The sequence below is a fragment of the Ornithodoros turicata genome, chromosome 3 (genome assembly GCF_037126465.1).
Source record: "Ornithodoros turicata isolate Travis chromosome 3, ASM3712646v1, whole genome shotgun sequence".
NCBI classification, from domain to species: Eukaryota; Metazoa; Arthropoda; class Arachnida; order Ixodida; family Argasidae; genus Ornithodoros; species Ornithodoros turicata.
In genome coordinates this window covers 43,821,881-43,844,146 of record NC_088203.1, presented here as the reverse complement: position 1 = coordinate 43,844,146, position 22,266 = coordinate 43,821,881, and the positions used below count along the sequence as shown (strand labels likewise).

Below are 22,266 nucleotides of genomic sequence, written 5' to 3'. Positions count from 1 at the left end.
CGAAGATAAACAAAAATAATTTGATCGGAGGCGCGAATAATGTGTGTATTAATCCAATATGCATATTTTTAATATAGCAATTCGCCTGGTCTGCCAGCAATACGTAAGATTATAGACAGAGCCGAGTGCGCTTCCGGTTCCTGTCCCTCAGCGTGTTGTTAGCTACGAGTTTGCCGTACGTTGACTGCGCATTTTGTGACTGTTGATAGCCGTTTTCTTCTTCATCGTCGTCTTTTCAATTTCAAACCACCAAGTCGAACAGGGGACACTTCTCGGAGAACTAAGGTAAGGCAGGCACACACGAACAATGGTAAAACACAACAGAACGCCTGTAAACCTGTTCCTGCAGGCTCTACCGGGAGACGCACCATGTCGAGGCGCGTACATAAGCGGTGCCTCCTGAAGGAGAAAGGAAACTGTGACGCCGATGACACTATGGGCGGTATAAGTTTCCACCGTTTTCCTCGGGACCCCTTGAGGTGAGTTCCTATATATTTTAAGTGCCTACGGCCGAGAACGGAGCTGAGTCACTTGGTTGAGGACGTGCAGTGTTTGCTGAAGTACAATGCTTACCTCTCCCCCCGAGTTTTATTGAGAGCGGTGAAGTGAACATAGTGCAAGTTACATAAGATTAATAGCGTTTCAATGGCATCACCTATTTTCCAGCTTTCAGACTGTATGGACGCTCCCTGGATAGGTCATCCTTCCGCAGTGAGGTGGTAAACATGTAAATATTTAAGCATGTGGCTGCTGGGCAGCTTTGAACGAGGAGTTTTGCAACGGTTTGCATGTAGGGGACACAAAGGGCTGTGCTGCATGTGCTCATATGTACCCAATGCTAGCATGTTGACGGCTTGCTTTGCTTGCTGATATTTTTTTTTCTTTTTTGAGCTCTGAATGTAGGGCATACAGGGTCAGGCTGCTGTAGCTAGTGCATGTTTTCGTGGCACAGCTTTGCATAATTCTTCAACAATAAAACTGCTTCGCAGGTACAAGGCGTGGCTGGAGTTTTGCAACCTGGAGGCGGATACGAGTCTAATTCCCATTCGCTCTAAGGTCCTGTGCTCCCAGCACTTCACACCAGTTGCTTATTTGCGCACAGGAAGGCTTCGGTGGGATGCAGTTCCTACATTGAAGCGCACACTGCATGGCGTTGGTAAGTATAATACAAGTCAGTATGCTCAAGTTATCACATGAAAATGTTGTAACTCTAGAGGCAATTATTGCGAGTGCTACTGGTGGTTTACAGCAGGAAGTAGTGCCTACACCAATCAGAGCAGACTTGAAAGCAGTGGGCCTTCAACGGAGGAACGTGTGCAAGCTGTGGTAGCCTACCATGACGATAGCACAGGAGCAATACACCTTCACCAGATGAGTCATCCTTGCCATGCTGAAGGTATACTTGAGTAACGTAGTTTTTGGGTTGGCGAACTGTTGATTGATTGATTGATTGGCGAACTGTACGACACCATCTGCTTCATCAGAGTGTGGTACTGAAGAAAGTCAGCAACAGCGTGATCTGTCTCATCAGGACCATAGCTACGCACGACACGCACCAGCCTTGTCAACACAGAGCACTGTTGTCTCCCCACTAGCTGCAGTTGTCACTCCTCTGCCAGGAACGTCGTCTGGTGTACTGCGTGCAGTCGCGTCACCTCAGCACTTAAAAGGTATGTGACGAATACTCTACCACCATGAAGTCCGCAGACTTGTGAATGCTTTTTGATCACCATTTGCAGGTGGAAGTGGCTGGCATCCCCCCAAAGATTGCCCATCGTCCAGTAGTCTGGCAGCTCCAGCACAGCCAACAAAAGGCAAGCTGGATAACCTCCGCAAGAAAGTGCACCAGTTGCAAGCCCGCAACAAGAAGCTTCAGCACAAAATAGCAGAAGCAGAAAACATTGTCAATGCTTACAATGCTTTGACATTCCTTTAATACAAAAATGCTGTTGTAATCAAAGTAGTAGTCATGAACAGTGTGTATGCTCTGAACAAGGTTGTCATTGCTGGAAGCTGATATTATTTTGGCTGTTTTGCAAGATAAAGTATCACAGACTTCTAAACTGAGCTAATGGACTTGTGCCTTCTAATTCCTCCATAGCATTCATTACGAATGCCCAAAAATTGGGAGACATAGCGCCACACAGCATGCAAGTATCATATAATGTGGCCCAAAAGTGCAAATATGTTCACTTCCACCTTCTTGGTACGAGAGATATGTGGAAAGCTCCAGATGTGCATGGGGACAGCAATAGTCGTGGGCCCTATCTGTGTTTGCTGGAATTTGTACATTATCCTTTTGTGCTTATTCACTACATAGACTGTCATACTGGTTATTGCACATTATTCTGTCGTGGGTGTTTATACTGGAGTTGTACGGACTACATAATACTGTTTATACTGCATTATACTGTTTACAATGCCATGGCGAATTTACCTGTGATAAAAGAAAGCAAGCCCCCACCTGGTCTCCTGTGTCCTTTGTTGCACGCATGTCGCTAGTGTTCATCCATCTCTGTTTACAAATCAAATTGTTAATGAGCTTTTGCTCTTGGATTTGCTATCAACAGCGATTGTGACATTCTGCGGCTCGGCATCGCGGTGGAAGGAACGCGCAGCGCGAGCGCCTGGCCCGCCCCGTGCTATACGTAACGGTGACGTACCACGTGACGTCCAGGTGACGTCATTATGACGAAATTTGTAGTATGCCCCGCAACGGATGGATGGCGCTGACGGTCTTTATCATGGCCGCCCTTGAAGACGTGGTGGCCAATGCAAGCTTCGCTACCATTTATATGTACCTTGGTAGCTCTTTCTACGTGCGAGGCCGAATACCTTGCCTTAACAGAGTGCATGAAGGAAGGCAAATGGATTAAAATGTTTCTGGGAGAACTTGGGTTCCAGAAATATTGCAACCGGGAACTGGAGATATACTGCGACAACCAATCGGCGATCAAGTTGGTAGAGAATCCGGTACACCACCAACGGACGAAACACATTCAACTAAAATACCTCTACGCCCACAACGAAATAGAGAACAAGGAATTTACGGTGTCGTTCATCTCTAGAGAACACACGGTCGCCGATGCTCTCACAAAGTCCGTACCACATGCGAAGAATGTCTTCTGCGCTAGAGGTCTTGGACTTCGTTTTTAATGACTCATGGGTGCTGCTTAAAATACACCCAGCTGGTTTGAGGGGGAGTGTGTTGTTTATGATGATGATGATTATTATTCAGGTTTTTATGGCACACGGACAACTAAGGTCATAGTGCGCCAAAGCTATGGTGAAAAGACAATGGGGATGGTTGGTGACTATGTAAAAGCAACAAGATTAAACTAAAACAATAGTTTTAGAAATGTTTAGACAGTAAAACAAAATACATGAGCAGCTGGGTAAAACTATATTGCATTTAAATAGCCAATATCTTTAAAATAGTTAAAAACTCTCATGAAGGGTAAAAGAGTCTCATCACCCAACAACAAGGCTGGATAAAGTGGCAACTGATATCTGTAAAGCTCTTTAAAGTGATACTGACGATTAGGTTCATATGCAGGACACGTGATTAGGATGTGCAGCACAGACAGCTGCTCCCCACACTGCGTACATTCCGGTGGTTCCTCCCGGCGCAGTACAAAAACATGTGTGAGGTGTGTGTGACCAATGCGTAAGCGACTAAAAACTACTGAATGGAGACGATTTTTAAAACTCGGTATGCTTCCTAAAATTGTGCTTTTTGACATCCAAAGCTTGTTGTTTTCTCGTGTAGCCCACTCTCGTTGCCATTTCACATTAATTTTCCTCCTCATGACTGACCTAAGGTCTTGAGAGGGACTCTCCAATAGGCTCACTTCAGAAGAGAGCGTAGCTGCAGCTCCTGCATCTGCGAGTTCATTGCCGGGTATCCCAACGTGGCTGGGAACCCAGCAAAAACCTAAACAGAGACCTTTTTTGATTACCTTGGTTGCAAGATATCGGGCCCTTAATACAAGGTGATTTTTCTGTTTCTGTATTGTACAGATGGCTTTAAGAGAACTGAGTGAATCGCTGTAGATGATCGAAGACTTGATCTGACGGTCTAGGATGAAGCTAAGCGCCATGATTATTGCATATAGCTCTGCAGTAAAAACTGATGCAGAGTTTGGAAGCCGCTGAGACTTCGTGCAAGATTCAGTAACCATTGCACAAGAAACGGATGTGTGTGTCTTTGACCCATCGGTATAAAAAGCAGTGTGATCTCCAAAGCTTTCGGCTACATAACTGAATTCTTGTTGGAGCACACATGGTGGAGTGCGATGTTTGTTATATTTAGCTAAACAGTAATTGCATTCTGGAAGTACGTCCCACGGCGGAGCTCCCATACACGCTTGCAAAATTGGTGTGTGATACTCAATGAACTCATACGTTTCGATTCCCTGTAGCACACGCATACTAAAAGGAGGTATAACTGTGGGTTTGCTGAGAAAGAACTGCTTAAACCGTGTCTCCCTCATAGACTGGAGTGCAGGATGTTCTGGATAGCCTTTCACTCTAAGCGCATATGATGCTGAGAGGTAGAACCTACGTCTCTCCGATGACCACTCCTTGGATTCGACATATAGACTCTCAACTGGTGATGTACGAAAGGCACCAGTTATTAAACGCAACCCCTGGTGGTGAACTGGGTTCAAAATCGTGAGAGCAGATTCGCGGGCAGATCCATATACAATGCACCCATAGTCCAATCTTGACCTCACTGTCGAAATGTAAATTCTATGCAACGTGTCACGATCTGCGCCCCAGGATCTGTGTGACAGCACCTTTAAGAGGCTTAGGGACTTGATGCATTTAGTTTTAAGGCTCTTGATGTGCGGTAGAAAAGTAAGTTTGCTATCAAACGAGATCCCAAGAAATTTGTGCTCACTCATAACAGTGAGGTCCTGTCTATTCAGCTTAAGAGTAAGTGGAGGAAGCATTCCTCTGACCCTAGAGAAGTGAACACAGACAGTTTTCTCGTGCGAGAACTTAAACCCATTTTCGAGGGACCATGTGGTAAGCTTGTTTAGAGCTAGCTGCATCTGACGCTCGCATATTGCTAGATTTGTAGAAGAATATGATATTTGAATGTCATCTACGTATAAGGAGTTTGACATGGAACGAGGAATTACATTGGCTACTGAATTGATTTTCACAAGAAAGAGAGTAACACTCAGGACAGATCCCTGGTGGCACTCCATTCTCTTGAACCAGAACACGAGATAGCGTCGTTCCAAGTCGTACTTGGAATGTCCTGTTTTGTAGGAAGTTCATGACGCACCTGAGTATGCGCCCCCTGATCCCAAAAGAGTACAGATCTTGTAGGATACCATACCGCCAAGCGGTATCGTATGCCTTCTCAAGATCAAAGAAAACAGAGAGGCAGGGTTGTCTTCGGAAAAAAGCTTCACGTATCATTGTTTCTACTCGAACGAGGTGGTCTGTTGTGGACCGCCCGGCACGAAAACCACACTTAAGTTCAGAGAGACATTTGTTTTCCTCTAGAAAATGGACGAGCCGACCATTGACCATACGCTCAAATGTTTTGCCGATGCAGCTTGTGAGAGCGATAGGTCGATAGCTAGTTGGATTTGAAGGGTCTTTTCCAGGTTTTAACAGTGGAACAACGGTGGCAGTTTTCCATGCGGATGGTAATGTGCTGTCTGCCCAGATTCGATTGAAGAAACGAAGCAAGCATTCTTTCGATGTTTCGGACAAGTGCTGAAGCATGGAATATGTCACTCGGTCTGGACCAGGTGAGGTAGCCTTTGCTGAAGATAATGACCTCTGCAGCTCTGTCACAGTAAACGGCTGATTATATCCATGGTCGTTCCCGCCACTCATTCGAATTGTCTTCTTTTCTGCAGTGTCTTTGATCTTAAGAAAGTTTTTACTATAATGAGATGAGTCAGAAATTCTTTGGAAATGCTCCCCAAGCGCATTCGCCTGCTCTTCTAGGCGTTCACATACCTGACCGTGAACTTCTAAAAGAGGGACGGAATGACTGATGTGTTCTCCTCTGATTTTGCGAAGTCTGTCCCATACCACTTTGGATGGGGTATTACAAGACAGAGACGATACAAAGGCGTGCCAAGAGGACCGCTTAGCTTGCTTGCATGTCCACCTGGCCTTTGCTCTAGCCTTTTTAAAAAGTAGGAGATTTTGTGATGTGGGGTACCTCCGAAATGTGCCCCATGCCCGATTTTGCAGTTTGCGAGTTTCCTCGCATTCACTGTTCCACCAGGGTTTCGGTCGCTTTGGGAGACGACCGGAAGCCTGGGGAATGAATTATCGAGGATGATGTTACTAATAAGATTGCTAGCTTCCTCGATTGTCACCCTATCGATAGGAATCAGAGAGAGGTCACATTTTTCAGAAAACTGATTGCAGTCAGCTATTTCAAATTTCCACCTGGGAGGGTGTGTCGTCAAAGTGACGACTAGAGTAAGGTATTTTAACACCACTGGGAAGTGGTCACTTCCAAGTGGGTTTTGTTTTACAGTCCATTCTATCTCCTGAAACAAGGATGGACTGCAATAAGACAGGTCTAAGGCTGAGAGAGTATGACTTGAAGAATGTATGTATGTGGGTGCCCCTGTGTTTAAGAGACAGATGGATGTTGATAATAAAAATTTCTCTAACATTTTCCCTCGAGTGTCAGTTCTTGTACTGCCCCAAAGTGGATTATGAGCATTAAAGTCACCTAGAACTATAAAAGGACTTGGAAGTTGGCTGCATAAATCTTCTAATTCTTTTTGTGTAATAGTGTCTGATGGCGGCAAGTATACCGAGCAGATGGTGACGATCCTGTCTAAACACACCTGCACAGCTACAGCTTCCAAGTTTGTAACTAGGTGAATTGCTTTTGTTGGGAGAGATCGTCGTGTGATGATCGCTACACCACCAGATGCTCGGGTGGCGTCACTTCGATCTCTTCGAAATATGTTGTGTCTACGCAGTGGATTTTGTGTTTGATTGTTCAAATATGTTTCTTGAAGACAAAAACATGTAGCATTATATGTCTCGAAGAGATCGTTCACATCATCTAAGTTAGAGAGAAACCCACGACAATTCCATTGGAGGATCGTGTGCTGCATAATAGTTGCAGTACTAAAAAGTAGTAGTAAGTGTGTCAGAAACTTTTGCCGATGATTTTGAAGAGCTTTCATTATCTATTTTTTGTTGGAGGTGTGACCCGCGGTCTTGTGGGTTTCTTCCGCGCAGCCGCAAGCTCCTTGTCAGATATGTCAGGGAGTGACCCACTCCCCGACAGACTAGCTCTGTTCTTTTGGAGGACTTGGGAGCTCGTCCTCGCAAAGGAGCGCTCAGAGCTCGTCTCGTCATCGCAATCCATGGATGTCACCTCCGTGGACTGTGAGGACAGAAGTGGCGTCGGTGTTAGTGACGCCACTGGAGTTTCGGGGACTGGAGGTGGATGTGCACCTCCTTGGACTTCATTTGTGGTTGTTTCTGTCAGTAGTGATTGCTCGGTCTGTGTGTACTGTGTTACTAGCTTTACTTTCTGTTTCACGGCTGTGGTAAAGGATTTTTCGAAAAAGATGGGAGCTACTCTTTTTCTGGCTTCTGGGTAACTGATGTTCTGTGTAACCTTAACGTGCAGGACTTCTTTTTCATATTTCCACTTTGTACAGGACCTCAAGTAGGATGGGTGGTTGGAAGAACAGTTGACACAGCAGTCTGGCCCTTTGCATTCTTCAGTGTCATGGTCAGACTTTCCACATCGTGCACAATACTCAGAGCCACGGCATCCGTCTGCAGCATGTCCAAACCTGTTGCAACGAAAACAGCGCAACGAGTTCGGTATGTAAGGTCGGACATCTGCTGACAGGTAGCCTACTTTTAGTTTTGTTGGAAGTGTGGGCCTGTCAAAAGTCAGTACTATATTTCGTGTGGTGATGTACTCCCCATTTTTATGGATTTTGATTTTGCGTACATCAATGACATCCTGGTCCATTAAGTTTTCTAGGATTTCTTCCACAGGCACGTCAATCAGTTCTGATACTGCGATGACGCCCATGCAAGTGTTCAGTGTTTTGTGCAAGGAGGCTGAAATCTTTTTACCCATCATCTCATGTGTGTTTAGAATGCGTTCACAGTCTATTTCATTGGTGCATTTTACGAGAAGGTCGCCAGATCTGATGCGTTTGATTTCAGTTATGTACTTAGACAGTGATGCCACCGCTTTCTCAATGAAAAAGGGTGACATCTTTCCCAGTGGTGTGCTTTTCTCTTTCTCTGTATCTGAAGAAGAAAGTACAATGTATTTTGAAGTGAACTGTTTTGTTACAGTCGTTAAGGCTTGGGTCCGTGGACGCTTTGCGGCCACGATCTCAGTAGAAGAAGAATATTTACCCATGTAGGTTTGATCAATGAGTATTCCAAAAAGGTCACCCGTATTTCATACTCATACATACGGAAAGGTCCCGGAGTTTGACAACCCATCAGCCGGGGCTTGACCAAGACCCCGACTGCCACCGTTCAAGGTTTCTACCCTTCACCTTAAATCCTCTCGGCACGGTACGGATAACACCTTAGGACTGGGGGCTGGGGTCCGTGGTGGCGCCACTCACCAAACACCAGCCGAAGCTGGTGCCCCCTGCGGGGGGGGGGGTGTTCTTTATGTCTATTTGCTCTCAAACCAACTGGTTTCGTTTTTGAACAAAAATAAACGGCTGGCAGTGTTGCGCGCGTGGCGGAGTTCTTTCTCTCTTGCTCGTGCTGCACAGTCAGTGAACGGAACTCGGTCGGAGCTGTCGTATAACATTTTCAACAATCAGCGACAGCGAAAACCTGGCTTGAGGGCACTCGTCTGTCACCAAGACAGGTGATCGGATTAACTTACGCGTTCAGTAGAGACTACCCCTACGACACAGCTATCATCGAGACTTCGTTTGAGAAGCAGACATCAAGAGAAACTGTGGCTGATTGGTATAATTACTGCAGGGAGGTGTGCGAGAAAAGTCTAAAATCCAAGTATTCGGACATGGGCAAAATTGGGGCGGATGGCCATGTCGTAGAAGTAGATGAGTGCAAAATTGGGAGGCAAAAATATAATAAGGGGAGGGCTGTAGAAGGGACATGGGTGATTGGAATGATTGATATCCACACAGATGAGCTACGATTGGAATTTTGCAGGGATAATAAGCGCGATGCGATAACACTACTATCGCAAATCAAAAACAACGTAGAAGACAAACCGTGATCATCACTGATTGCTGGAAAGGTTACATGGGGCTCGATCGAAACGGATTCGAACATTTAACGGTTAACCATAGCCTAAATTACGTTGATCCGGACACAGGGGCCAACACAAACCAAACTGAATCTCAATGGAGGCCGCTCAGACAAGAATTGGCAAGGAGGGGAGTCAAAACTGACAACATGGGCCGCCATCTAGTAGAGTTTCTCCGGCGCCGAGATTGCAGGCGCCACCATCAGGACACATTCGGCAAAATTTTAGAAGACATTAGGCACACATATCCAGGTTTAGACTAAAAACAATACCTTGAGAATCTGCTCACTTCATTTTGCGATACCAGCACAAGGGACAATGCTTTATTTTCACCAGACTTATGTGAGTATTGATTGATTGATTGATTATGTGTTTAATGGCACAAAGGCAAAGGCTTATGTGAGTATGAAACCTTGCATCTATTCCTTACTATAATCTCCCATACTCACAATTTTTTCCTTCTGCACAGTTTCAAGCACTGACGAAGGCAGTAGCCAAACATTGACGAAGCTCCTAGCCGAACATTGACGTTACCTCTTCGCAAACCTTGACGAAGCCCTTAGGCAAAGATTTACCGACACATCATCTACTGATGAAATGACTGATCCTCCGGCATATGAAATACGTAAAAGGCTCTCCAGACCTAACCTAGGTTAGTCTTGACGGATGCATATTTTACACGGACCAACTCACTCGCCAACGTGTGAAATACGTAAAAACCCAACCTGACATAACCTAGGTCAGTCTCGACCGATGCATATTCTACACGGACCAAGTCACTCGCCAACGTGTGAAATACGTAAAAACCCAACCTGACCCAACCTAGGTCAGTCTCGACGGATGCATATTCTACACGGACCAACTCACTCGCCAACGTGTGAAATAACGTAAAAACCCAACCTGACCCAACTTAGGTCAGTCTCGACGGATGCATATTTTACACGGACCAACTCACTCGCCAACGTGTGAAATACGTAAAATTCCAACCTGACCCAACCTAGGTCAGTCTCGACGGATGCATATTTTACACGGACCAACTCACTTGCCAACGTGTGAAATACGTAAAAGGCTCTCCTGACCTAACCTTCGTCTGTCTGCACGTTCTATAGAAGATTTTCTTACATATCACTCTCGGGCATTCACACCAGGCACCGTCCTATCTGGCCTTGGACACTTCTCCCAGAACTTCACTTTGCTCCTCAGCAAAGCCAAAAATGAGACTTTCTCTTCTTGTTTCTATTTCCCCCTTATTTTTTTAAATTTACTCCTGTTTGAACATTAAAACCTGATATATAGTCTCCTTTTCCTAATGTCCCTTTTGCTTTGTTTCAAATATTGACTAAATGTGTCGCATACTCTCCACCACTTTCAATGTTTCTATTCACACTGCTACAGTGACACTCCTCCACTGAGTAGCAGACGATCTCATATTTTATCCTACAGGTGGCCCAGTGTCGTCACACTCCTCGCCCTTTCACAAGATGGCGTCCTCCATATCCGTTAGGCTTAGCAAGGCCGCCGAAGTGTCAACGAAGTGCTCAATAGAGCGCACCACGAACTAAATGTAACAGCTGTTCTAGTGCACGGAATTTTATAATTCTTATATTGTTCGATTTGGAATGTGACGCTCTTTCACTTACTTGCAACATTTAACTTCTAAACGCTCGCAATAATATTTAAAAAACCAGTGGTCCCGATACGGAACTACACCCGAAGAATGGGTGCTCCTCTTCCGCAACACTTTACCAACACGAGGGCACAACACAAATAGTTTCTCTGAGGCATGCATTCGTGTCCTCTAGGATATTATTCTTGGAAGGACAAAGGCATTCAATGATGTGGCCTTGGTGGAGTTCGTCGCAAAGACTAGGGAGAAATACTTTGAAGTGCGGATTCTTGAACACGCTTACAACCGGGCTGCCGCTGGACGGCTCTTCTATGACAAGCTGTGGAAGAAGATGCCTGTGCAAGCAATGCAATTGTTCGAGTGGAGGACAATGTGTACAGTGTCCCGAGTGGGAAAGAAAACGGAGCAGTGTATGAGGTGCGTGCAGATGTTGGAACGTGCACCTGTGGGGCAGGCAGGCAAGGTGCATTTTGTAAGCACCAGACTTTGGTGCACAAGAACTTCGGTGGCCTGTTTCCTAATGCACCAGCACGCACAGCCGAAGACCCGCTACGAATTGGGAAGGCTTGCCCTTGGTCATTGTTGTCCTCCCATTACGTTTTTCATGGACTTTAGGGTGGACGAGCCTGAGACAAGCCAGGGGGAAGAAGCAACGTGGCACAAAGAAGGCTCCGACAACATTCATTCTGTCACTCCACTAGCTTGTCGCTCCTGTGGACACTTCCCTGCCTTGCAGATCTTGACCAACGACACCGGTCTGTCTCTTTGCAAGTGTTTACAGAATTACGACTTGGAATACATGAGCTACATTTTTTACCTCTTAAGAGCACAAGTGGCCGTATCAGTGAACTTTTACGTGAGGTAGAGCGGTGCGACAGACTAGTAAAGGACAGTGTCACATACAACAAATATTTGGACAAAGCTATTTTGAACATAAAAAAAGTTCAAACAGCTTCCCAGTGGGTGGGCACGATGATGTCCATTGGCACGTCAATCAGCAGCTTCACAAGACGTGGTGAACAAATTAAAGTGCAGCCCACAAGTATTGCTAGGCATCGCGATGGTATCTCCAGAGGTAGCAAAAGAGTGGCAGCTGGACGACCATCAAGCAAGCCATCCCGCACGAAAGCAAAGAAGCGCCCTGACACGTTAAGTGCTAGTGTTAAGGACAATGTTAGTAATGCGAAGTCACATGGACAGGGTCACTAAGTGTCTGGACAATTTAGATTGAGTGGCCTTGCTTCTTTTGTAAGATGCAAAAACCTGGGCACACACTGATGTCAGAAACGGCGAGGAAAACCGGTTCCAAGTTGTATGCATTTGATATCACCGGTAAACAGTGCCTGTGCGTGCATAAGTGAGAAATACCTGCACCTATTATAATAGAGTATGATCATGCTAAATGTGAACAGGAGCCCCAATAAGATGCACTATCATAGGCTAACTGATACATTTCTTCTGAAGCTTGTGGAGGAAACACATGGACCTTGCAAGGCAGCACCTACTGCTACACAAGTGTTCAAGCAACGATGCCAGTTTTCCCGCGGCAGGTCAAGTTATGAGAAATCTGTTCACATTTATATACACACGTGTATATACTAGACGTGTCGGAGTTGAAGACAACTTGCCCATGGTCCAGGGAGTGCTGCTGGGAACAGCGACGTTTATGTGTGTCACATATCCGTGACTTGGGCATGCACATAAAATGTCTATTGTCATTTAGAGATCATGTGTGCTTGTCTGTTGATGCAGCAGTGAGATTACATGGAACGCTATCTTGTGCGTCTGAAATTTCGTATTCACTTCGTATTTACTTAATGTGCACTATTGTATGCAGAAGACTGGAGTTCGCATATGTTGTGTGTGGTGGTCTCCCATAGAGTTATCGGCTACAAATTGAAAATGCTCAGAGATGCCTTGTGTGCATTGTGTATGACCAATATTTCGGCTGTCGGTGTTACTCGCCAGCTCAGCGAACACCTCCTCGCCCACGCATCGTACGCGAGGCAAGCCTCGGGGTTGCAGACGCTCATTGACGGCACTCACGAGAGCTTCGGGTGTTTCGCATTTGGTGGAAGAGAAATGCGCCGAGTTTCTGTTTCTCGAGTGTTTATGTGAATGCGGTACGTCTTCGCTATGGGATTACACATGATGCGCTTTCGGGATCTTTCAACGTGGATGTGCTTCACCTGAATGAGGTCCAGGAACTCGGTTGACAACTTAAAATTCGCCGGGAGAGAGAGCGAGTAAGCGTTGTCTTCGTATTCCAGCCTTGTTCGTCGCTCTGAAGAATTCGTTGAATGTGTCGGTAATTAGAGATCGGGGTTCTAACATTAGATCGTTATTGATCAATATCACTCGGCGAACTGATGATGATGATGATGATGATGATTCGGAGTTTAATGGCGCAAGGGCAGCTTAGGCTATAATGCGCCAAGACAGGTGTTGAGCATGTACTTGGACTAAAATTATAATGATTATATTAAAACCAGACAGAAATCAAAAAGGCACAGTGAGAGAAATGGGATGGATTACAGATTATGCAGTTGACCGATGTCCTTTAAGAACGTAAAAACACGTACAATGGGTAAGAGAGGTTCATCCCCCAGCAAAAGACAGGGATGAATTGGCAAATGAAAGCGGTAAAATTCAGAAAAATAACGATGACGCTCTACCTCGTAAAGTGGGCATGTAATGAGTAGGTGCAGCACAGTCAGCTGTACCCCACAATGCATGCATTCTGGTGGCTCTTCGCCACGCAACAAAAAACCGTGTGTCAGATGTATATGACCAAGCCTTAAACGACTTAAACTGATCCCCTGTAGGCGGTTTTTGACATTACAATATGAGTATCCGATTGACTGCTTAATGAGCCTAAGCTTATTGTGATGCTGGGGGTCCCAGTGTTGCTGCCATGTGCTGTTTGTTTTCGTCCTCAAGACCCTGCGAAGGTCCTGAACTGGGACATCAAATGAGCTAATGTAAGAGGAAAGTGCGGCTGTCGCAGCAGCATCTGCATGTTCATTCCCGGGTATCCCAACATGGGTGGATACCCAACGGAAGGACAAACGAAGACCTTTGCGCAATGCTTTGTTCACTAAGTATTGTGCAGTCAAGACCAGGTGGTTCTTTTGTTTGTGTAAGCTATAGATAGCTTGGAGGGAACTGAGGGAGTCACTGTAGATAACTGAAGATCGAATCTGCTGTTCCAGAATATAGTTAACCGCCAAGATAATTGCATAGACCTCAGCGCTAAAAATTGACACAAGGCTCATGAATCGACAGAATTTTGTACAAGATCCTGTTACCATTGCACAGGAAACAGCAGTAGGTGTTTTCGAGCCATCTGTATAAAAAGCTGTATGCTCTCCAAAAGTACCAACAAGATACATGAAGTCCTGTTGAAGAACACACGGAGGAGTATCCTGCTTCCTATATTTCATCAGAGAGTAGTCAGACTGTGGAGGTGGTTGCCATGGCGGAACTCTTTCCTCCACTTCGAGAACTGGAGTGTGATACTCAGGAAACCCACAAGCCTCAATTGCCTGTAACAGACGCACGCTAAAAGGAGGGACAACACTGGGCTTGCTAAGAAAAAGCTGTTTGAACCGTGTTTCCTTCACACAAGGCAGAGCTGGATGGTTTGGGTAACCCCTTACTCTGAGTGCATACGATATTGAAAGGTACATCCTCCGTCTCTCCAAGGACCACTCATTCCCTTCAACATAAAGGCTTTCAACTGGTGTCGTGCGGAAAGCGCCAATTATCAAACGCTGCGCTTGATGATGCAACAGATCAAGAATTTTTAGTACAGATTGGCGGGCAGATCCATAGACAATTGAAGCGTAATCCAGTCTAGAGCGTACTGTGGAAACATAAATCTTGTGTAATGTGTCTCGATCTGCTCCCCAGGATCTGTGAGATAGTATCTTTAGGAGGTTCAGAGACTTCATGCATTTGGTCTTGAGACTTTTAATATGTGGTAGGAAGGTAAGCTTACTGTCAAAGGTAACCCCAACAAATTTGTGTTCGGGTTTTACCTGGATATCGCGACCACCCAGATTTAAAGACGGTGGTGGGAACATTCCTCTCACCCTCAAAAACAGGACTGACACAGTTATTTTCAGCCGAGAATTTAAACCCGTTTTCAGATGACCACTTGTTGAGCCTATTTATTGCTAGCTGCACTTGTCTTTCGCATATTGTCAAGTTTGCAGAACAACAAGATATTTGTATGTCATCTACATAGAGAGAATACGATATCGAAGGTGGGATGGCGTATGCCACTGAGTTGATTTTGACTAAAAATAAAGTAACACTGAGAACAGATCCGTGCGGGACTCTGTTCTCCTGGCAGAAAGGGTGAGACAACACAGTGCCCAGCCGGACCACGAATTTTCTGTTTTGAAGAAAATCGGCAATGCATCTAAGTAGGCGTCCCCTTATGCCGAAAGAATTGATGTCGTGAAGAATACCATACCTCCATGTAGTGTCATACGCCTTTTCTAAATCAAAAAAGACAGATAAACAGTGCTGCCTTCTAGCAAACGCTTCACGATTGGTCGTTTCTAAACGAATGAGATGATCCATTGTGGAACGCCCCACCTTGAAACCACATAGCAGTGTTGATAGACATTTGGTTTCCTCAAGAAAATGGACAAGGCGACCATTGACCATTCGTTCAAAGGTCTTGCCTATCCAGCTCGTTAGAGCAATAGGTCTGTAACTGCTCCGACAAGATGGTTCCTTGCCAGGTTTTAGAAGTGGAATAACCGTAGCGATTTTCCAAGACGATGGCAATGTCCGTTCTACCCACACCGGACTCGTCCGACAGATGGTGAAGCATAGGGTACATGACATTATCTGGGCCAGGTGCAGTCGCCTTTGCAGAGGATAAAGCTCGCAGAAGCTGCACCATGCTGAACGGCTGATTATATGAATGGTCATCACCACCATTCATTCTAATTTTCTGTTTCTCGGCAATGTTTTTGTGTTCAAGGAAGTCTGCACTATAATGCGAAGAACCCAAAACGCTCTCAAAGTGTTGACCAAGCACATTTGCTTGTTCTTCTAAGTTTTCACATGGACGGCCATTGATGATTTGCAGCAATGGAATGGAAAAATTTGCGTATTCACCTTTAATTTTTCTGAGCCTGTCCCAAAGCACCTTGGATGGGGTATCGCGGGATAAAGATGATACAAAGTCTTGCCAAGAGGACCGTTTGGCTTGTTTCCTTGTCCATCTGGCTTTTGCTCTTGCTCTTTTGAAGAGTAGAAGATTTTGGGTAGTGGGGTACCTGCGAAATCTATTCCATGCACGGTTTTGAAGTTTCCGAGTCTCCTCACACTCACTCGTCCACCGCCGCTTTGGTCGTCGTGGTAGATGGTGAGACGTTTGTGGTATAGATTGAGTAGCTGCTTGTTGGATGATGTTTGTGATTAAGTTACTGGCTTCCTCAATCCTTATCTCATCAAAAGGAATTAAGGATAGGTCACAAGTTTCTGAAAACTTTCCCCAATCAGCATGTGGAAGTTTCCATCTGGGAGGTCGACTGGTTAAAGAATTTACAGTATGCAAATATTTCATAACCACAGGGAAATGGTCACTCCCGTGAGGGTTATCCTCTACAGTCCATGTCAGATCTTGGAGGAGTGATGGACTGCAGAGGCTAAGATCCAGAGAAGAAAAGGATTGTGTTGCAGGGTGTACATAGGTATGTAAACCTGTGTTCAGTAGACAAAGCGCTGGTGAGAATAGAATCCTTTCTAACATCTTTCCTCTGGGATCAACTCTAGCACCATCCCAAAGGGGGTTATGAGCTTTAAAATCACCAGCAAGAACAAAAGGAGACGGAAGCTGGCCACACAAATTTCCAATGTGTGTTTGCGTAATTGCTGTTGCAGGTGGGAGATAAATCGAACATATTGTTAAAATTCTATCGAGGCAAATTTGTACTGCAACAGCTTCCAGATCTGTCACCAAAGGGACCTCTTTTGCTGGAACAGTCCCACGGGTAATGATGGCTACTCCACCGGATGCACGAGTTGTGTCAGTTCGATCTTTCCGGAAAATGTTATACCTTCGAAATGGATTTTGTGTATGTGCATTTAGGTATGTTTCTTGGACACAGAAGCATGTTGCATTGTACTTTTCAAAAAGATCATGAATATCGTCCAAGTTGGAAAGCAACCCACGACAATTCCATTGGAGGATTGTGTGGCCCATCAGAAGTACAGAACTGAGAAAAAGTGCATAAAACAATTTGTTATGTCGACCAGAAAGAAGGATTTCCATTACCTATGGCTCCTAGGTCTTACTCTTCTGGGGAGGAGCAATCCTTGGCTTCTGGGGTTTTCTTCTGGCCTCCGCCAAATCCTTCTCCGATATCTCGAGGAGAGAACCACTCCTCGAGAGGTTTCCTCTTGCGGGCGTCAGAAATGGTGAGCTCGTGCTCCCCAAGGAGAGCTCTGAGCTCGAATCATCATCACACTACATAGAGCCCGCCTCCATGGAGGGTGATGGCAAGGGTAGGACTGCTTTCGCAGTCACTACCGTATTTTCATCATGGAGCTTGGTTTTCATCCCGTCTTCACTTGATAGTTGAGTTCTAGGTAAAGTGTCTGTTTGCGTGTGTACAGTTACCATCTTTGGTTTCTGTTGAAGCACTGCTGAGAAAGATTTCTGTGTAACGAAAGGGGATACTCTCTTCCTTGCTTCGGGGTAGCTGATGTTCTCAGTAACCTTGATGCGTAGAATCTCTTTCTCTAATTTCCACTTAGGGCAGGATCTCGAGTAAGAGGGATGATCGCTAGTGCAGTTCACACAACAATCAGGCCCTCTACACTCTTTAGTATCATGGCCCTGCTGGCCACAACGAGCACAACATGGTGACCCACGGCAGGCGTCAGCAGCGTGCCCAAAGCGGTTGCACTTAAAGCAACGAAGAGGGTTCGGGATATATTGACGGACGTCTGCAGACAAATACCCAACTTTCAATTTATCAGGCAGTGAGGGTCGGTCGAAGGTAAGCACTACGTTTCTGGTGGTGATATATTCATTATTTTTCCGAATCTTGAGCTTTCGAACATCAATTACAGCCTGTTCCTTTAGGTTCATAAGGATCTCCAATACTGGGACGTCGATCAACTCTGCGATAGCAACCACACCACGACACGTATTGAGGGTCTTATGCAGGGAAGCAGATATCGGGACATCAAGCATTTCTCTTGTGTTCAGGATCTTTTTGCAATCAGCCTCTGACGTACACTTGATAAGAAGGTCACCAGATCGCAGTTTTTTTTTATTTCGGTGATGTTTTTCGATAGGGAAGACACCGCCTTCTCAATAAAGCAGGGTGACATTTTCCCAAGTGGTACACGTTTTTCTTCTTCCGAGGAAGTGGAAGATAACACGATGTATTTGGACATGAAAAATTTTTCATTTGGTTTGGAAACTTCGGTCCGGGGACGTTTGCCGCCCCCGATCGTAGAAGAGAAATATTTAACCATACGGGTTTGATAACTAGGCATTCCTCAAGGTCACCCACACTTCATGCCCATACATGTGGGAAGGTCCCGGAGTTTTCAGAAAAACCCATCGGCCAGGGCCTGACTGAGACCCTGACCGCCACCGTTCAAGGCTTCTACCCTTCGCCTTACATCCCCTCGGAACGGTACGGATAACACCTTGGGACTGGGAGCTGGGGTACGTGGTGGTGCCACTCACCAAACATCGCCGAAGCCGATGCCCCCGGCGGGGCACTCGGCGAACTCGTATAATAACCGCTCTTTCCTCTGCAAGCGGTAACTCGTGTGGGACCGTGCGTACTCTGCCGCCCTCCAGGTGATCTTCATCGATGTCGGCGATTCCAAAAGCGAGATGCAGCAGTCTGTCGATTAATTTCACTGAGCGATTGCGCGATGGTAGTTTAAAGGAGCAATCTAGAGGCGCAGAAGTTTGTTTCTGTTTTTGGTCGGTATGGAATGTTAGGCGGTCGAAAACAGTTTTCCCACAATTAGTGCAACCGTAGCGAAACTGGGACGCCTGCAATAGAGGCTATGCAAAATTGCGCAACCCATCGCTATCGCCATTACGCTGCGCCATTATGCGGACGACCCCTTGAGTTCCATAGTCGAGCCGAATCGAGCCACCGTAAGCCGAGTCTGGCCCGTCCGCGCCGTTCATGCCGTACGCTGTGGGTTTTACTTTCGCTAGGGTTTTGACGAGGCTCCCCCTGAAATTTCCTGTACAGACCTTCCACAGTGTTGGCGTCGTCCAAGGAAAGCTGCAATGAGACCACTGAGTGTGCAAGAGGTGGACTGGAGGAAGCCTCGAGAAGGAGGGAAGCCAACACCAACATCTGTTCGGCTATTTGACCCACGAGCTGTGGACGAGAGTGGGGAGCTATCAAGAATGCATTGAAAGGCTTTGCCGAACGTCTGGCGAGTAAAGGGCATCATTTTGGTTTCATACTTCAAGAAGGAGCAAGGGTACCGTTGACAGAAACAACGTTTCGTCCAGCTCCGCTGGGTTCCCCAGTGGTGTACCAGCAGTCCTACAAGCCAGCACGTCGAGAAGTGTTGCGGTCACAGAACATTAGATCAGCAACAGCTGGAAGTGCCGTGCCAACAGAGGTCACGTTGTTTGCGGACACTGTTACCCCAGACAGAGTCTCAGCACTTCTAGACAAGTACCAGGCAGATATATTGAAGGTAATGAAATGGCACATACTTTTGCTTATGCGCTCTATGTACTGTATTAATGAAATGTATCAGCCACTATGCCCAAGATACAGTAACATTCAAATAACTCTGGAAAACGTTGCTGATGCCAGCGACGCTACCAGTTGCACCACCACAGCATCTTTCACCTGAGTTATTTGAAATTCATACATATTCCAAACTGTGCAATATGTTTACAGAGAAATGTGGTCTGCATCATACAGTTCGTTCCTTCAGTTCATTCCTTCATCTTTTTTGCTGCTTTGCTGGTTATCTACAGCTTCTACTTTTCCCTCTTTCAAGGACATCATTCTCACAAAGGAAGAGGCTACATGTCTCGAAAGAAACACACGTCAGCAGGCTAACAGTCACGCCTGGCATTCTGCAAGACGGTGGCGCCTTACTGCATCAAAATTTGGCCAGGCTTTACACCGTAGCGAGTGAACAGAGAAGGGCCTGACTAACTTAACTGCGCAACGTGATATCTGCAAGGTGCGGGCTGTGGCGTATAGAAGGAAAAATGAGGACATTGCAGCAGTCTTATGCCCCAGGTGGGAAAAGTAAATGGAATTCAAAGTGGTTCCACTTAGAACCCCAAATGGCTCCACTTAGGCCCCAAGTGGTTCTACTTAGTCCCCAAGTGGTTCTACTCAGGCCCCAAGTGGTTCCACTTAGACCCCAAATGGTTCCATCTTGGTTAGTGGTTCCACCTTGATCCCAAGTGGTCCCATGCCGACTGCAAATGGTTCCATTTCGGCCACAATTAATTGAATGGCTTCGGGATAGGCTTGCTGAGAGCTCAAATAAAGAACAGATTTTGTTGCACTCGTCGAAGAAAAATCTGTTCTTGAGATTACAGTAGAGATAACATATTGAGCAATAATTTTTATTTATGCCATTTACATGGTATATACAGGTGCAGCGGTCAACACATTTATCACAACTGTGTCGCTACACAATTGACTGCAAGCTAATTTGATCACATATGTGCAAATACGATACAATATATACATACTACAACATTGTACATATATATATACAGGGTGTTTCTTTCTAGCTCCAACAAATTTTCATAGAAAGGGGAGTTGCCTTAGGACACTTTTACTTTTGTCATTGGATTACTTGACAGGGCTGCTACTGGGAAACCGTATTTTTTTTTCAATTAGAGGACTAATTAACAGGTGTTTTAATCAGCGTTTCACATTGCAATTGCGATACTAAGACATCCGCTCAAACAAATGATGAAGGACAAAAGTAACTGCTGCACACGTTACAGACCTGACTATTTCACATCCGCAATCTGCTGCAAACCGCAAGTGATTGGCAAAAGAGCGAGTGATGGCAACATCTCTGCCATCACTTAACGTCACACACACAAAAAAAATATATATATACGCAATTCAGGCAAACCCTTACGCTTCACGATCTTTGTTTTATTCTCTTTTTATGAAAAATCATTGAAGCTAAAAGGAAACACGCTGTATGTACAATACACACACACACATATGCCAGATATAATACTATACAAAAACTATATACAATGCTACAAGGAAAGAAGAGCTTCGAAAACCGTGCAGGGTGACATTAAGGGAGCAAAGTTATGACCATTCATATTTGTTACATAGGTCTGCAAAAATAACTTTCTCATCAAGGCACATGTACATGCATGGGACAGCTGTGTTATTAAGCTTGTGGAACACTTGATCCGAATGTTTATTTGAATGTTTCAAATGCTGCGCGTAGGGAAGTTATACCGTATATACGTTGCTTACAGCCTAAACCTCAACAGAGCTTGACGACTTAAGTGAAATGATGTGCTCTGCCTTTAGGTATGTTTCGTCAATTTTAATTGCTGTCGAATCAGCCTGTGACGGCAGCCTATACTGGCAACTGTGGAATGTATGTCCACAAACACGAACCCTGTCATACTCTTCTACCTGGGAAGTTCCAAATTTAGTCTCGACAAGTCTGCTCAGTGAAGAGCTCATTTTCTGTGGTTTCCCAAGGAACATAGGGCCACTGGACTGGTGTTGTCTCTCCTTGTCACACATCTGTTGCACCTCACGTGACGCCATGCTCTTTATTAGTCGAAAAATATTTTTCAACATGATCCGAGAAAGGATCTAGTGTGGCACACCCCTTGCAGAGGAAACAAGGTTAAGAAGATGACCCATGTTCGACTCAAACGCAAAACATGAATGTGCCCACAAGGACCCTATGAGCTTCACACTTTTGGGCAGGTGCAAGAGTGTGTGAATGTTTGAGGTCATGTTCTGTGGACCATATAAAAATTGTGTCAAAACAACAAATTCTGTTATCTTCTCAGTGGCCTCCATGACATTATCATAAGACACTGTGTTTCCAAGGAGGAGGTGCATTGAGGTAGAGAGTAGAGCAAAGTGCTTGAGGTATTGCTCAGGCAAGATGTCACTGACACAGGGGAGTGCGTAGTACAGCAACCATGCTTGCCATTCGGCTGCTTTCCAGTGTTTCCTCAGTTTGACTCCCCTTGGTAAACGCGTGATGCACGATGGCGGCTTGATATCGAGCGACCTGCTGTCCACTTGTTGCCGGTTGTGAGGTGCTCCAATGTAGTATGACTCATCCACAGCAGTGAACCACAGTTCAGTCAGTTGGCGCGTCACACCGA

At 45.5% G+C, this 22,266-nt stretch overlaps 1 protein-coding gene and 1 long non-coding RNA gene across 3 annotated transcripts in view; one reads left to right on the top strand and one right to left on the bottom strand.

The window, feature by feature from the left end:
• LOC135388448 (uncharacterized) overlaps positions 1 to 22,266 on the bottom strand; it is a 211,458-nt gene that overhangs the window by 7,241 nt on the left and 181,951 nt on the right. The gene's annotated exons all lie outside the window — the stretch shown is intronic.
• On the top strand, positions 155 to 2,115 carry LOC135386958 (uncharacterized). 2 transcript variants are annotated; one of them, XM_064616429.1, is made up of 6 exons: positions 155 to 285; positions 350 to 479; positions 990 to 1,156; positions 1,250 to 1,396; positions 1,485 to 1,670; positions 1,740 to 2,115. In XM_064616429.1, exons 2-6 carry the CDS (start codon positions 370 to 372, stop codon positions 1,934 to 1,936), a joined length of 807 nt encoding a protein of 268 aa, XP_064472499.1. In that variant the 5' UTR covers positions 155 to 285; positions 350 to 369; the 3' UTR covers positions 1,937 to 2,115. The 2 variants fall into 2 exon arrangements, with proteins under 2 accessions (XP_064472499.1, XP_064472500.1); XM_064616430.1 differs by lacking the exon at positions 155 to 285 and adding an exon at positions 667 to 716 and having other exon boundaries at positions 392 to 479.